Source organism: Micromys minutus (assembly GCF_963924665.1).
Source record: "Micromys minutus genome assembly, chromosome: 12".
Classification (NCBI taxonomy): domain Eukaryota; kingdom Metazoa; phylum Chordata; class Mammalia; order Rodentia; family Muridae; genus Micromys; species Micromys minutus.
Genome location: NC_137981.1, coordinates 210,177 through 226,749, shown reverse-complemented (window position 1 = coordinate 226,749; position 16,573 = coordinate 210,177). Strand labels below are relative to the sequence as shown.

The 16,573-nt window shown below is 45.6% G+C and overlaps 1 protein-coding gene across 3 annotated transcripts in view; it reads right to left on the bottom strand.

The window, feature by feature from the left end:
- FLNB (filamin B) overlaps positions 1–15,880 on the bottom strand; it is a 125,489-nt gene extending 109,609 nt beyond the window's left edge. For all 3 annotated transcript variants that reach the window (XM_080926592.1, XM_080926593.1, XM_080926594.1), the window contains exon 1: positions 15,456–15,880. In XM_080926592.1, coding sequence (XP_080782718.1) covers positions 15,456–15,747 — 292 coding nt within the window. In that variant the 5' untranslated portion in view covers positions 15,748–15,880. The remainder of the gene's footprint in view (positions 1–15,455) is intronic.
- Between the last annotated feature and the right edge of the window lie 693 nt (positions 15,881–16,573).

Here is a 16,573-nt window from a genome sequence, read left to right as displayed (position 1 = left end):
GGCAGTGCAAATGTCAGCTCAGAGTGCAACTCCCCCTAAAGTTTCCTTCCCTGATCAAGCCCTACTCTGGACTTGTACCTACTTACAGAGACAGTGCAAATATCTCAGCAGTTCTTTTGAGAAGCACCTTTTCTCAGACAAAAGGCTATTGACTGCAAGTTCCTAGAGGCAAACTTCTGGGGCTCCGTTTCTTTGGGAACCCCAGATTGTCAGGTTCACAAGCAACAGGAGGGCCTTATACTCTTAAGGTAATTAGCTCAGGTCTTTCAACACAGCTTCGGGCAGGAATCCTACTCAGCATGAATGGCTTTTGTATTACTATCAGAACATCTTGAGGATGATCTATTTCTTTGTTACAAGCTGGGCTCCAACTTGTATGCAAGACAACCAAGGGAGTGTCAACGTTTCCTCCAAACCTCAACCTCCTTATAAGCTGGAACTACCACCCTGCACCACCATTTCCAGCCAGTTATGCTTTTTTTTTCTCCCAAGACTTCATACACACTAGGCTACTATTCTAGCCTTCTTATAAGAGAAATCGTTTATACAAACATATCAAACAGGCCAGTTATAATGACACAATTCCCATTCAGATGAAGAATTGAGTATATGAAGAGTCAAACCCCTCTGCACACCCTTTCCCACTTCCGTTTGTTTTTTAGAAAGGATCTCACTAAGTAGATGGCCTAGAACTACTTACATAGACCAGATTGCCCCCAAACTCTCAGAGATCCTTTCTGAAGTGCTGAGATTTAACAAATGCACTACAGCTGCATACCCCTGGACCGTATGCTCCAGTTACAGCACACATACACCCTTGGCAACCACAAATTTTGGTAGTGGTCATTCCCATAAACGTATATGTATCGTTTTACACACACATATAAATAAAACTTAACATAAACAGCATTGCAGCAAATAATCTTTCAGTTTGCTTCTTGGATCCACATCATGCTTTGCAAAACTTACTTAAGAGTAAATAAATACATGGTAGACCCTCTAGACAATTGAATGGGTCTGTCTAGGAAGGATGAAAGGGGTGGTGGACTCCATTACTATACTCAGAACAGGGTATGATTTTGGTTGTTTGCTTTTGTTTCTCTGTGTAGTCTGGCTGTCCTTGAACTCCCTTTACAGACTAGGGTGGCCTTGACTTCATTGCTCCACCAGCCTCTGCCTCCCAACTGCTGGGACTAAAGGTGTGAGCCACTACCCTCAGCTCAGGGTACAATTTAAAACTTACTCATTGTTTATCTCTGTGGTCGCCAACCACAGAAAAGGGGGGAAACCACTGTATATTACTAATCAGAGCTGGGAGGCTACCAGTCCCGATGGATCAGAGATGTGGTTCTCTACCCAGGTCCAGTCCTCCATCAGGTCTGGGCAGGTTAGCACAGATGCACTCATGGTTACTTCCCCAGCCACTCACTTCCCCCTTTTCACTCCAAGCAGGGAGACCTCATACTGAGCAGAGGCAGCTGGCTGGAAGTTTATAACACTGTTTTGGGTTTATTAATGGTTACCTTCCATTTACTTAGTGATGTTGCTTTTCCATTATGATAGTGACACAAAGTCTCCTTTTCAATTACATCCGTTGTAAAGGTGAGTCAACTGTAGCGGGGAATAAAATTAAGTGAGGATGAAATGGAAACGGCCATAGGATGTGAACTTGGGAGAGGTGAGGTGGTTGGCTCCTTTACCAACCTCCCCTTCCTGTTTTCGTTTACAGATAGAAAAGTGAGTTCAGAGGGGGTCCTAACGACCATAGAGATAAACCTGGGAATAAGAAGAGCTAGCCTGAGCCTGGAATAACATCTGCAGACACTATGGATACACTAACCTGCTGGAGCTGGAGAAACAAAAAGCCATTGTGCCCCCACCACATGGAAAGGGTGCCTCTGACTGACTCATTCCTTCCTGTGCTTAAACAGGAGATCTGCCTTCCTCGCTCAAGAATCTTCATCAACTCTACCTTTGGGAAAGGGGCTGGACGGTTCCTGGCCACAGGAAAGAAAATGGTGGTTATTATGTTGTCCTATCAGACAAGAGTCTAACCTACCCATGGAATCAGCAGGCAAATGGAGGAAGCAAGACCCACATTTATTCCTTCAGCCTGGTAGCAAGGAGGCTGGTGCGGCTGCTGACAACTGAGAACCCCGCTGTCACTTTCCAAATTCAATCCTGTATTAGAAACCACAGAATTCACGATGGTAGCCTCCTGTGCCCATCCTGACCCAGCAACCTGGATCTCCAGGGAAGTTCCCAAGCATTACTGTAAAAAAGTGTCATAAGCCTCATCATACAGGTTGGACTGTGTTGGGATTAAGGCCATACCCAAGACAGTGAAAGTGTTGGTGGCAGGTGGTGCAGGCAGCCCTACGGTGTCCCAGAGAACAAGGGTCTGGATTAAAGACCAAGAAAATGATACCCAGGGCCAAGTCAGGGACAGCTAAATCTTGGAGGCTGGATACTAACAGCTGGCTTGCTTTGCTACTTTGTCCCACATGAAAGTATACAAGGCAGTGCATGCCTCACAGTCAGCATAGATTGATACTGGAAACACCTTGTCTTCCCAGCTCCCTACGTCATTTCCACTGAACCAGAGACATTAGCAGAAAGACTTGTTTTTGCAAAATAAAGAGGAACCAGTGCTACAGATGCCAGAACAGAATCAGCTATCATTTCCTGATCCTTTGCTAGGAGCCAGGTACACCAGGTAGAACAAGAGCTTTCCTACCTCATAACTCTGTAAGGGAGGAGATGGGGGGGTGGAGGGGAGTGTCCCTCAGCCCAAGCTGGCTTTGAATTCATCTGCCTCAGACTCTCAAATGCTACCTCCCTCTTCTCCTGCTTTGGGTAGAGTCTCACTATATTGGCCAGGCTGGTTTCAAACTCTTATGCTCAAAGGATCATCCAAGCCTCAGAAGCATCTGGGATTACAAATCACCATGCCTGTCTGGAAAGCAGGAGAGAAACAACTTCCTGTGGCCAGTCAGAGCCAACAAAAAGGCAGTCAGAACATTACAGTTCTTTCAAAGGCCATCTCTTATACAGAAAGGCAAAACCAAAAATGCAAGAAATGAGAAGTAGGGATGGTTCAGTTAGTAAAAGTGCTTGCCTTTAAAATACAGAGATCAGAGTTCAATCCCTGGCACACATATAAAAAGCTGCCTACCGACCCCCACACACATACATAAGCACATACACACAGCATAAAGGGGAATAAATAAAGCCTTTAAAAGAAGAAGGTTGTATGGGGTTGAAAAGAAGGCTCAGCAGTTAAGAGCACTAAGTTCTTCCAGAGGTCCTGAGTTCAATTCCCAGCAGCCACATGGTGGCTCACAACCATCTGTAATGGGATGCAATGCCCTCTTCTGGTGTGTCTGAAGACAACGACAGCGTAATAGCAAAAAATAATAAATAAATAAAAATTAAAAAAAAAAAAACGAAGGTTGTTAGTTAGCTTAGCAGATAAAGGTGTTTGTCCATGCAAACCTTGCAACCCAAATTCAATCTCTAAGAACAAACTGTAGGAGAGAATCAATTCCTATCCAACATCTGCTGAAGTGAATGGGCAATGTATGTCTGCTCCCCTGCTCCAATCAAGCGCGCGCGCGCACATGCACACACACACACACACACACACACACACACACACACACACACACACGATAACAACAGATACATCTTTAAAAAGGAAAAAAAAAGATCAAAGAAGTCTGGCAAGATGCCTGAGCAACTAAAGATGCCCACTGTGAAGCCTAATGATGACTCAGATTCTATCTCTCCAACTCACATGGTGGAAAGAACAAAACCACCCCTAGACTTATCCTCTGACCTCTACAATGAGGTGTGACACACACACACATGCATGTACACACTGTCACACACACACACAGGCTTTAAATTTGAAAAAATAGGGGGAGGATTGCAAGAGACAAAAGGAATGGGTTAATGAAAGAAAAGGAGAAAGGCAAAGAAGCCAGTAGGTGAACAAAGATTTAAAAAAAAAAAAAAAAAGATTTGCCAAAGTGTGGTGGTTTGAATGAGAATATCTACCACAGCCTCATATATTTGAATGCTCAGTCTCCAGTTGGTGGAACTGTTTGGGAAGGACTGACTAGGAGGTGTGGCCTGAGATAGGCTTTGAGGTTTTAAAAGTAAAAATCTCATTCTCAGCTCTCTTGACCTCCTCCGTATAGATACTAAGTTTCCTCTACTGTTCTGGCACTATGCCTGCTTGCTTACTGCCATGCTCCTCACCATGATGGTCACAGAGTCTAACCTTTTATAAATTGATTGGTCATGGTGTCTCATCAATGGAAAAGTGACTAAAATACAAACCGACAAGAAAAGTAGAAGCCATCAAGAGTATTTGGATTGCCAGGAATTGGTGGCTCCTGCCTGTTATCCATCCCTTACGAGGCTTGCCCCAAGTTTTGGGCCTGCGTAGGCTACAGTGTAAAATGCTGTCTTTAAAAAAGGAGGGGAGGGAGAGGCAAGAACATCAGTCTTTAATTCCAGAACCTGGGAGTCAGAGGCAGGTAAATCTGAGTTCAAAACCAGCCTGGTCTATTAGTGAATTCCAGAACAGCCAGAGCTATATAGAACTAGGCCCTGACTCAAAAAAGAAAGAAAGAAAAGAAAAAGAACAAACAACAACAGGAAGGAAAAAAAGAAGGAAGGAAGAAAAAAAGGAATAAAGGAAGGAAAAAAGAAAACAAATCATCATGCTTTTCATTCTTAAAGCAAGATTGCCCAGAAGGCCAGATAATGCCACTAAGCCAAATGGTACCTACCCAAACAGTTAATCAAAAACTCAGATGACCTTGATAACAGTCTCAGTCTCTCAGATTTGACCAATTCCTTTCCTTAATAATGAGATTACTTCTTCCTCTAGCCTGAGGTAACCCTCTCCCAAGAGGGAGGGGTAGGAGATGGGGATGGGTATGATTTATATGACATTGATGGTCCTCCAGGACCAGAGTGTGTTTGGGAGTGCTGTAACAGGTACTTCCTATGAGAACACCCCAGAAACTGGGCCCCAAGACTCCCTGTAGTCCTAAGCACTTGGAGAGTGGCTGTATCAGAAGAGGCTTTCATTCCATCTCCTTTGCCTCACAGCCAACAGAAATGGGATATTCTGTGGGTCTGGTGTCCTACTGGGAAAAGTTCCCCCAAAAGAGCATGAAGCCTTCGGGCCAGTATGGGACAATCTCTACAAATCCCTAGGAGGCAGGGTAACCAACCAGGCTATCCAACTCCATCCTGCCAGGGGACTTCTGAAACACATTTTAAACTGTGGGTGTAGCTGAGCAACTAAAAACTAAACTGTGCCTCTCTACTGGGCAGCTAAATATGAGACAAAAATTGCAACAGTTACCAAACATAATAACTGTTATTAACAGTCCCTGGCAGTCCCAATAAAAGTTGGTCCTAAAAGCTTTTAAGACACAGGAAGTAGCTGGAACACCCCTGCTCCATGGTTGACCAAAACATATTCCTGAACCAAGAGAGACTTCCAAACCATAACGAGAGGCAAGTAAGACTTCCAATGTGCTAGTCCAAGCACAGTTAAAGCTCAAAGGTGAATCTTGTTACAAATGCCAGTGTGCAATGACTGCACAAGAAAGTTCCAGTCCACAGTCTCATTCCTGAAAAAATGCATCTCTCTTTTCTAGCTTAAACCAAAAGGAGACTGTATGCCAAAAATCCCTGAAAGAAAACAAAAACATTTACCCAATTCTTTACAGGTGAGAGCCATGCTTTTCTCTGTTCTTGATTTTTTTTCAAAAGAATTACAAATGTAAATATAAAAATTATATTTATTTATATAGCCATTTGTGTGAGTGTGTGGGCACGTGTGTGCATGTGCATGTATCATGTCAGATACCTGGAAGAAGTCACAGGACAAATTTGTGGTCTCCTTCCAACATGTGGGTCCTAGGAATTGAACCCTGGTCTTCATGCTTGGTAGAAGTCACTTTAACTCCCTAAGCCACTGCACCAGCCTACAAGTATGACTTTTTATTCAACAACATGCTTGAAGCTGAAGAAATGGCTCAGTGGTTAGGAATACTGGTTCCTCTTGCAGAGGACCCAGGTCCAACTCCCAGCACCTACGTGGCAGCTCACAACTGTCTGTAACGCCAGTTTGAGGCGATCTGATGTCTACACACAAACATACATGCAAACAAAACACCAACACACATAAAATAAAAATAAAATTAAAATCTTAAAAATAACAGCCACCACCGTGCTAGCCAGCTGGGTGTGCCTCAGTTTCCTTATAACAACAATTGCCTTTCAAAGTTGCAATGAGGTTTCCTTTAGCTATTGTTGAAAAGCCTTTATAACAAGGCCTTGGTTCTCAGCAGATAGTCAGTATGCACACTCTACTTCTCACCAAGATGTTACCATCTCAACTGTCAGTGTTGAGAGGGTGAGTATGAAGGGCTGAATTAAGTTCAACATCACAGATCCAAAAATTGGGTGTTTTGCTGGGACACCCACAGGTCACACTACACAGCTGTCCCCACTTTAGCAACAAGATGCAACATACAAACACACAAATGGCAAGCAAATCAAAGCACTGGGCTTATTACTTAACCCACGTACTAGACACTATTTATTCAGTAAATTATTTCTTAAGTGCCAAGCTCAGAAGTAAGACAGATCCCTGTCCTTGGAACAATTATGATGCATAGCACAGGAGACTAAGTCATTTGTGGGAGAGCGATAAGGATTCTTAGGACAGGGCACTGTCCTCCACCCAGTGAAGTAACTACCCTTGAATATGAAAGAAAAAAAGATAGAGACCCAAAGAGGACTGTAGTATGAGAGGCATCGGCAGGAGGTATAATGTTAGACTCTCCAAGTAAGTAACAATCCCCCTGTCCCAGAGGCATCCATCCCCAAATATCAGGTACCCTCCTTCAGCTGCTACGAGGACCATGCCAAGCCACCCACATGTGCGGCTAAGCCAGGATCCACCTAGTTCCTGAATTAGGGACACCTCTGGGTCCTGAAGTATCCCTGATCCTCTACTACTCTCTTTCTGAAGGAGTCTTGTAAACAGAAGCCAGCTCTGCTCGGTTAAAGGAATGTATCAAGTCACAGAGACCTGCATAAAAACAGGGTGTGCTGGGACATCAGAAGTTCAAGGTCATCCTTGGTTACACACCAAGTATAGGGCCAGCCTGGGATACACTGCCTTAAAATAAAATCTTTAGAGTTTTGGTCCCTAAGGTCCCCAGGGAGCAATGTCCGTCCCCATTTCTAGCTGCCTTACAACCAATAATAAGTCTTCCACTTATTCTCAGACACAGAGAATGTCGAGTCATTCTTGATCCTGTTGACTCTGTTACGTCCCCCCCAGGAATGTGCAATGAACTTAGAATGACTACTCAAGAACTGCGGTACCAACACGATTAAAAGCAACTGTTTCCCTGAGGGATGGGTGGCAGAGGGGAACACGACTTTAGCCACTTGAAGCCTTTCTTACCTCCACGTGCAAGAAAGGCCTGACTATCTCTCAGTCACACTCAGCACGAGGTGGAAACAAACACCATTTCTTCTTTGTGGAAGGAAAGCCAACTGTTTGCGGTTTGGCTTGTTTGTTTGTTTCATCTTAAAAATCTCAATTTATGTGTCACAGCAAATTTGCATAGTCCCTGCCACAAATCCCCACCCATTTCCCTATACAGTGAGGGTGCCAACATTCCAAGCAAAGTTCCAAAGAACTTCAACCTCACTGCTTGCCTTTCTATCAGAGAGGAAATTCCAGAAAAGTTGGCTGGCATGGCACAATCCTTATGAAAATACCCAGTAAGGTGACCGGCCCATTTAGTCAAAAGAGCTTCAAATCTCCATGAGAAAGGGAATTCATGCCAGCATAAAGGGCCTTCAGAAACAGAGAACAGGAGTGTGGTGTAAAAACCCAGACCTTTCAACAAGCCAGCCCTGAACTACTCAGGAGGCTGAGCCCTGAATGGGCCTTCAGACCAGCTTCTCTGGGGGTGGAGAAGGCCACAGGCAACACAAGCAGAGCTTCGAGCACACACAGCTTCCTTCCTGCTGGTGGCCTGCCTGAGGCCAGCTGAACAATGAACAGAAAGCCACTTGGTGAACTACAGGCAAGATGTGTCAGAGTCAAACAAAGACCCTGCCAGACGCGCCCAGAGAGGAACACTGCACTCCCCAGAAAACGCCTTTCCCCTGGTTAATGTTTAAAGGTAGCAGAAGAAAGGGGTGTAGGTGAGGCCATACCTGACAGAGCACAGCCAGGCCAATGTCCACCAGTGCCCTGCTGACACAGCCAGCTCCTGACACATCCCCTTACCTCAGTTCACACTTGCTTTATGGCAGGCACTATGAGTTCTCCGGATGCAAGACAGAAGCCATGAGGAATTCCTAGGAAGCCTCCTCCTTCCTCACCTCTGGCTTCCAGGCCTCATGACACAAGGCCTCAAAGCAAACAAGCTTTTGCTGCTCCCCCACTGGGAATCAAAGGCAAAGGATTCACAGAAATAACAGAAATATCTACAGAGACTATGGAAAGCTCCCTGCACACACAGTCAGTGTTCCCTGGTGTTAGGACAGGTAAGGCAATGGGTACCAGGGTGGGTGAAGAATGCCTTTTTTCTCCCTCCTCCAATACTAGAGACTGACCTAGGGCCTCACACATTCCAGCATTCCAGCATTGATCTAAATTCTCATCGACACCCCACCAACCCTGCTTTTTTTTTCCACTTCATTTAGAGATAGAATCCCACTAAGCTGTACAAGCTGGGCTTGACTTTGTCATGACTCAGCCCCCTGAGCAGCTGAAGCTTGTGTCACCAAGGCCAGCTCATAGCAGAAAACGTTAAGGTTACATTAATCAAGCACAAACAGGTAAAGTCTGAATTAAAACAAAACAAAGAAATAAAGCAAACACCACCAACACCCAATCAAGAAGGAAGTCTCTCCCATAAACTATTTCTGCAATAAACCTATTTTACTTGACATGAAAATACTTCACACTTACAGATTGATCGCTAACCTTCTGACATTACGACAGGATGAAGTCACCCACAAAGTTCATACTACAAAACTGTAGAACTGAATTACGCCCCCCCCCCCCCAGCAATTTGTTCGTACAAAATGTTTTAAGTAGGTTTACAGTTTTGCATTGGGCCACATTCATAGCTATCCTGGGGAACAAGTGGCTTCTGGTCAGACATAAATTACAGACAGGCTCGGTCTGTATCAATCCTGCCTTATAAAGAGAGGCAGGTTTTATTAGCCTTAGTTTTCTCACCCATAAAATGGAAAGATACAACACTCAGTAGGTGGAGACAAGAGGATCACAAGTTTGAGAACAGTCCGCATCACAGGGTTTGAAATAAGCATTAAAGGAGATAAGAACTGCACAGACCACTGCTTAGCAGACAGAAGGCATGAAAACACATCATGTTATAGTAGAGGCAGAAGGGGCACAGCTCAACATTGAGCACAGCAAAAGCAGGAAGGAGGCAGAGCTGGTTCCAAGAATAGACAAGCAAACAGAACCATACTGCTGTTCCTGCCAAGGTTTCTACCTGAACTACTCAGAAAAATCAGGTCCTGAGGGTGGGGGAGGAGAAGCAGTCAGCCACCAGGAAATAAAGCTTTGTCACCAGGACCGACTAGGTCAAGGGTCACACTATGTTCTTGCTTACAGTACAGAAGAGTCTGGCCAAGGACATTCTAGAGTATGGGGACTGGCTGAAATCAGATGAATGGTAGCAAGGGTTCTGTGCAGTTCTGGTAACTGTGCCACTAGACAATAAGCAAAGCAAAAGTTTATACAATTACTTTGTAACAGTCTATAGAAGAGATATAACAATTATCATTTATCAAAGAAAAGAACTAAAAGCAAATGGTAGAAGGGTCCTAGGCAAAGGCTACTCAGTGCTCATTGGCACATTCAGTCAGTAACTAGTTACAAGAAGAATGTTAAAGCTAGTTTCTAGTAGAATGCCATGCCTGACAACTGTAATTATTAGAGTAGGAAGGGTGCCCATTAGGTTGAAATGGTTCATTCCATCAGGCTTAAGGCAGGGTTATAACTCAGATCCAGCTTCTTAGAATAATAAAGTTAAACATAAAATAATAAAATAGGGACTGGGGTGGAAGAAGGAAGAAAAGCCAAGACACTAAGGATATAGGGCAGTGGCAGAGCACGTGTCTAGCACACAAAAGGCCTGAATAGATTACAGACTGAAAAGAGGACGGAGACTATCTGCAATCCCAAGGCTAGCCTAGGCTATATGAGACTCTTAACAAACAAAAAATAATATTAATAATGAACATACCAACATCATTGTGCTAGTGTGTGTGTGTGAGCGCGCCTGTACGTGCCTGTGAATACCAGGGTGTTATGCAGTCTAGAGTAAGTTCAGATCTGCCATGTAGCTGAAGATGACCTCAAATTTCTGACCATCTTTCCTCTATTTAACAAGTCTGGAATTAACAGGTGTGTGTCACCATGACAGATTGACTCAGTTCCTGGGTTCAAATCCCAGGCTCTGCACATCTTAGGCAAGAATTCTTCCAGCTGAGTTCTAGCTCCAGCCTAATCAGATATATCACTCTCTGCCACTATTCTATGGGGCCTACTTACTATTCTCCTTTATTTTGCAGATAGAAAAGCCAAGGCTTAGAAAAATTAAAGCAATATACTAGAGCTGTCATGGGGCAGAGCGAGAGCATCACAATCCAAGCAGTCTAGCTCTGAGTCCATGTCTGGATTGGCAGGCCTAGGACATGATTCTATGTATACAGAAAGTAAGATGCCCAGGATCCCTGGCCATGGACTAAAAGCTTGGGTTTTGAACCCCTACTTCCCCAAAGTGCAAGGCAGCCACACTCAGCATCCCACTTCATGATGCCTGCTCACGGGGCAGAACCTGTAGCTATGGGTCAGGGATTGCCTAAAGACATACTTGGCTCCAAATAAAAGCCATCCTTCCTACAGACCCTCCAAGAACAGCAGGCAGCAGCTCCCTGGCATGCTGGCTCCACCATTGCTAGAGCTCAGCAGAGGCCCAGCCACCATCTGGAAGTGATTTGGCCCAGAGATTCCTGAACGGGGTGGGAGGTTGGAATGACAGGCGCCCGGAGCTCCTGTCCAGCTCAGAAACAAAGCTGGTGTGAATGGGTCCTGGGGGCAGCCAGAACATAGCAGGGTCATCCCCTTCCAAGGAGCAGACACCCTCTAGGCAGCTCCCCACTCTACTTTAGCAAGTAGGATCAACATTAGCCAGCTGAAGCAGTGCTTGGAGCTTCAGTTCCATGTGTAAACTCTTCCAGCCCAACTTGAGATAATCTCATAGTACCCAGGCTAGTTAACAAACACTCACAGAGCCCTTACTATGTACCCTGAATGATTCCAGCCACTTAAAAAAAAGTTTAAAAAAATTTTTTTAATTGTATGAGTGTTTTGCCTGCATACATGTGTGTGTGCCTAGTGCCTATGGGGTTCAGAAGAGGGCAGAATATTCCCTGAAACTGGATTTACAAATGGTTTGAGCCATCATGTAGGTGCTGAGAATTGAACTCAGGTCCTCTACAAGAGCAGTAAGAACTCTTGGCTACTGAGCCAACTCTCCAGCCCCTATTTCAGCTACTTTTCAGAAATATTAACTTGTTTTATTACAAGCAAAAGATACATAAAATTTATCTTTGTAACAACCTTTTAAGGTAGTATTTATTATTCTACAACAGAAGTGTAGAAAAATTTTACTAGTTACTTTGTGACAAGGGAGAACTGACCAGCCCCTTGCCCTTAATATATACCTCAAAGTAATGTGTTGCTCTCTTGTCGCAAATGGCCCTGTATTTGTCAATTCTAACAAAGCCCAGGTTTTGCTACATAAGTAGTTTCTGTGGCTCTTAGATTGCATGGTCCAAAAGAACACACTGGCTTTTGCAGGCTGTTTACAAGTGGGAGCTGCACATCATATTATTGATGAGGAGACAAAAGGAAGGAGGAGATGCTGAGTGGCATGGTGACCCACCCAGGGACTCAAAGTCTTGGGAACTCTCACTAACAATGACTAGACTGACCCTGTGCAGGTAATTTAAGTAAATATCAGGGTCAGCTGAGTCTTGTAAAGGGGAGAAGAAAAATTCCTATTCTAGAGGACCAAACCATAATATATTACCCAAATTTCCAACAGCCTCAATTGTCATTCTTGGGCTTGGAGACTTCTTTTCTTTCCAAAGTAAGCTAGCCCAAAAGTCAGAAAGATTTGTGGAGAAAACAAGTAAATAAAACTGCCAACTCCTCACAAAAAACCTATAACTAAATACACTGAGCCTCGTAGGGAACTGCTCAGGACATAAGAAACTTTCAGTGTTGGGATTGTGCCTAGGGTGGGACCAACTTCTAATAAAACCACAAATGTGAGCAAATAAATAGCCAAGGCTGTCTTCCAGAAGTTATTGGCAGATATGTCCTCTAGCAGCTGTTGGCCATCTCATGTCTCATGGCTGGCCTTATGGACATGATCCTAAAGGTTCTCACAATGTAAACGTTAGGCGTTAGCCAAGAGGTACAGCAATGCTTTGAATTCATCCAATAATCTTCCCTGGTTATGGAGTAAAACATGAGCCCCCAGAGAATAGAAGCACTCAATAAAATGCCACCAATAGCAACAGCAGCTATTCCTCAACAGATTAACCATAAGGCAAAACACCTCTTGACAGTAACATTTAATTCTAGGAGCCGTTATTATAGCTTAAAGAGGATTAATCTTGCCTCTTACCAAAAACCCCCATGATTCCTACCTATTGCATCTGAGGCTAAGGTTCAAGCTATGGGTATTCAACTATCACTTCAACACCCTGGAACTGCAAAGTTTAAGTAAACTACATCAACCCTTTTATGCAGGGAAGGGGAAGGGTGGCTGTATTGTATTTGTCTCTGACACTAGAAAGAAATTCACTCGAAGTTCAATTTCAATAGCTTGGCAACCGTGCATTCTGGGCTCGGTGTGTTTCCTAGTCCCGTCGCCTCCAGAAACTGTTTCGTTTCTGTTTCCTGTCTTTTTAAGTAGAAACACTAATGCTAACAACAATAATATTCACAACAGCAACTGCTTTCTAAGTAAGATGTGGCAGCCTAGGACAGAACCCAGCCCCTGCCTGACCCTCTAGCGGACTGTTAGAGGAGATCATTATCAGAAGGACATTAACTGCAATTAATTGATTATACTGGATAGTCAATGGGAACAGTCAACAGAACACACAGTGGGAGGCCCTAATAAAAAGTGCCATGGCAAACTGAGTTCCAAGCCAGATGACATTTTTTAGGTCTGTCATTACCTACGACATCTATACCTAAGACTAGACAAGATGCCTTTGGCTCCATCTCTTCCTTCAGCACTCTGGGCCCCTGGCAAGATGGATAGGTTTCTAGAGGCTGGAAAACCTGTTTGCTAAGAGATCTTTCTGGAAAGCAACTAGGGAGGAGTTGTATGTGGTCACACCCTCTGGGGACTATGATCCAAGAAATAGTTTAAAGGGACAAATCAAACAGTACCACTTGTGGCGGTTTACTGTAACAAGCTGGTCATGGGTAACAGACCCCTACCTATCAGATGAATGGAAGATAACCTTGAGATGTTAGACAATGGGAGGCTCGGGCTTCAGCAAGTTCGAAAGTGGATATCATGAGGACCAATTAGAAAACTGAGGGACAGAATGAGACCTACAAGCTCGGAGCATGGTTTGGAGCCGTGCTGAGAGCAGCTGCCCATGAGTAAATAGCTAGTAAATTAGGAACTCCTTGGGTTTTCTGCTGCTATGGCTTCTTTATTTAAAGCGATTCTGTCATGTTTAACTCCTGGTTTAATTTAATTTTTTTTGTTGAGCTAATGAAATACATATAGCATTTAAAACAAAGAATGGATGTAAGCATGTCCAGCTCAGCCAAGCAGGCCTTGAAAATCATTCTTCACAGGAAAGGAGAGTTCCTGTAGAATTCTGAGGTCTTCCCTCCTCAGTACAAGAGATGCACCCTGCAACCACTGAATACGACCAGCCCAGGCAGCTTCCTCCACTGAGAAGCCACCCCTGGGAGGGAAAGCTTGCTGGGAGGCAGGGTTGGTAGGTAGTTGTAGCGGTCTGGACCCAGGAAATAGCAAGCTCGTTGACCTACCAGTGCAGGTGTGGGGAAAGTCCAGGGTGAGGCCTGGAGGAGGTTCAGTCCAGAGGGAACCCCTTTACACTAGAGAAAGTCCCAGAAGCCACACCCACCTTCCTTCCTTTCCGTCACTGGAGTCACTATAATGGCCTTGCTTCCTCAGGAAGAAACCCCAGCCCTATGTAATCCCTTCCACGAAGTGCACGCATCCTCTGCATACTTAATACTCTGCACACCCACTGTGTACGAAAAACATCTTTCATAAATACATGCTATATGTGCACACCAAAAAAAATGCCTCAAGGGGCAAACAAATGAGCCCAGGCACATACACAATCCCCTCGTCCATCACAAAACACATCCTCAGGGGCCCTGTTTTCTCTAGAAGCCTGAACTACTCCAGACCTTAATTCTCTCACCCAAGACAAGAAGCAAGACTCAAATCCCCTTCTAGGAAGACCCAGGGAAGGGGGGTGGAGCACTACTTTGTCAGTCTGTCACACTTTCAGCTAATCCTGGACAAGTCAATTGGCCCTCTAAAAGTCCCCTCTTCTGTAAAATGGGCCGAAGGTCATCTCAGCCCACCGGACGTTTGTCAAGTATTGGGATAACTTAGAGGGCCACACAGCCAGCGCTGGCCAAGCCCTCTTCTACACACATTAATTATTATCAACCACTAAATTATCTCAACCTGAAGGAACCCTCAAGCGCTTAGCCAGAGCTGGGAAGTGAGGCCATTCTCCTATGACGCCCCTTCCAACCTCAGGGCCCACACCCATTCCGGCCTTAGAAGGGGAGGGGAGCGTCCCAGGTCCTCGTCTCCACCTAGGTGGAGAGATCCCAAGCAAGAGAGCGGTCGCTTCCCAGGTCTCCACGCCCAGACTCCGAGCCAACGCCCTTTCAGCTCGGGCGGGTCTCTCTGGTCTGGGCTCACCTGGCGAGCGTGAAATAGAGATTTGATAATTGAATTCAGGACTTTGCCAATAGGGCCAGCAGACGATTTCCCCAGCAATCCCAGGGGCTCCCACAAATCAAATCTCCAGGTGTGACTGGAGGGTCTAAGTGTTTAACCCACTCCAACACTGCAGCGACACCGCCAGGAGCACCGTGTGGAGCAACCATGCTAGGTTCCAGCCCACAGACGGCACCGCGGAAAAGGCCTACGTTCCTAGATCCTCATCCCAGGGCTATGTCCCTCTCGCCTCACACCCGGGAAACGATGCGCGGTGGGGCGCGCTGTCGGATACCCCGATTACTGCAAACTTGGCCTGGCCACAACACTCACCAATGGACACGAGCTTAATGCTTTCGTGGTCTAGGAACTCCAGAGCCACAGACACATTCTCCAGCTTCATCTGTCGGAAGGTGGGCCGCTGATGGTACTTGTGGTGCATGCGCTTCTGGCTGAGCACCTCGAGCAGGGCGATGAGCCGTAGCCCGTCGCTCAGATCGGTCTGCAGGTTCCCGATGCGTTTATTCACACATTTGAGGTGCTCGTTACACCAGCGCGTGAACGTGTTCTGCTGAATCTTCTTCCACGGCGCGTCCTCCGCCAGGTCTTTCTCGGTCACCGGCATCCTGGAGGCAGAGAGTGTGCAGAGGCAACGAGCTGCAGGGACTGAGGTGAAAAGCCCCAAGGGCCCGGGTATGGAGAAATGAGGCAAGTGGGAAGGGGTCTCGAAAGCGCTGCTACACTAGCCGCAACAGGGGCTGGACTGTGCTCGTCGGTCCCCGGGCGCGCAAGTACCCTGGCCTGGCGCCTGCGCGCTACGCCGCCCCGCCCCCGAGGCTCCGCCCAATTCCTACCCTATAGAAGCGAACTCCTTAGCTGCGCTCGCCCTCTACGGCTCAAAGCCTGCACTACGCCGGGGTCGGGGGGGGAGGGGGGAAGGAGGTGCGCGGGGGGGGGGGGGGTGCACCTAACTCACAACAACCTGATGGCCAGCTAGAAGAAAGTAAGTTGGGAAAGGCCCAGAATAAGGGCACAGGAGGAGGCAGGGGACAAGACTAGAAGGAATGATCGCGTCAAGATTGAATACGCTACCCATCTATAGGTTCAGTGAGAGGCAGGTGCTTTTCTCAGAGCCTGCAAGGCAACAGTAAATTAGGCACGTTGATTTCTGTATGTCAAGGAACGCAGCGTCTGAGTAGCAGTCGTTTTCTATGGACATTAGAAGTCTTTTGCTAGTGTAACAAATTGCCAAAACCTGGTGCCAAGAATCCCACATATTTCTTATCTTGCATCTCAGGTAAGTTAGATGGCCCATCCGAGGTTCATTCTGGGAAAGAATCTGTTCCTTTGCCTTTCCAGATTGACTGTATTTGGCAAGTTGATTAGACCGGAAGATTTTGTTATGTTTTATTTTATAACTATGATGACCAAGAAAGCACCTACTGACCTGT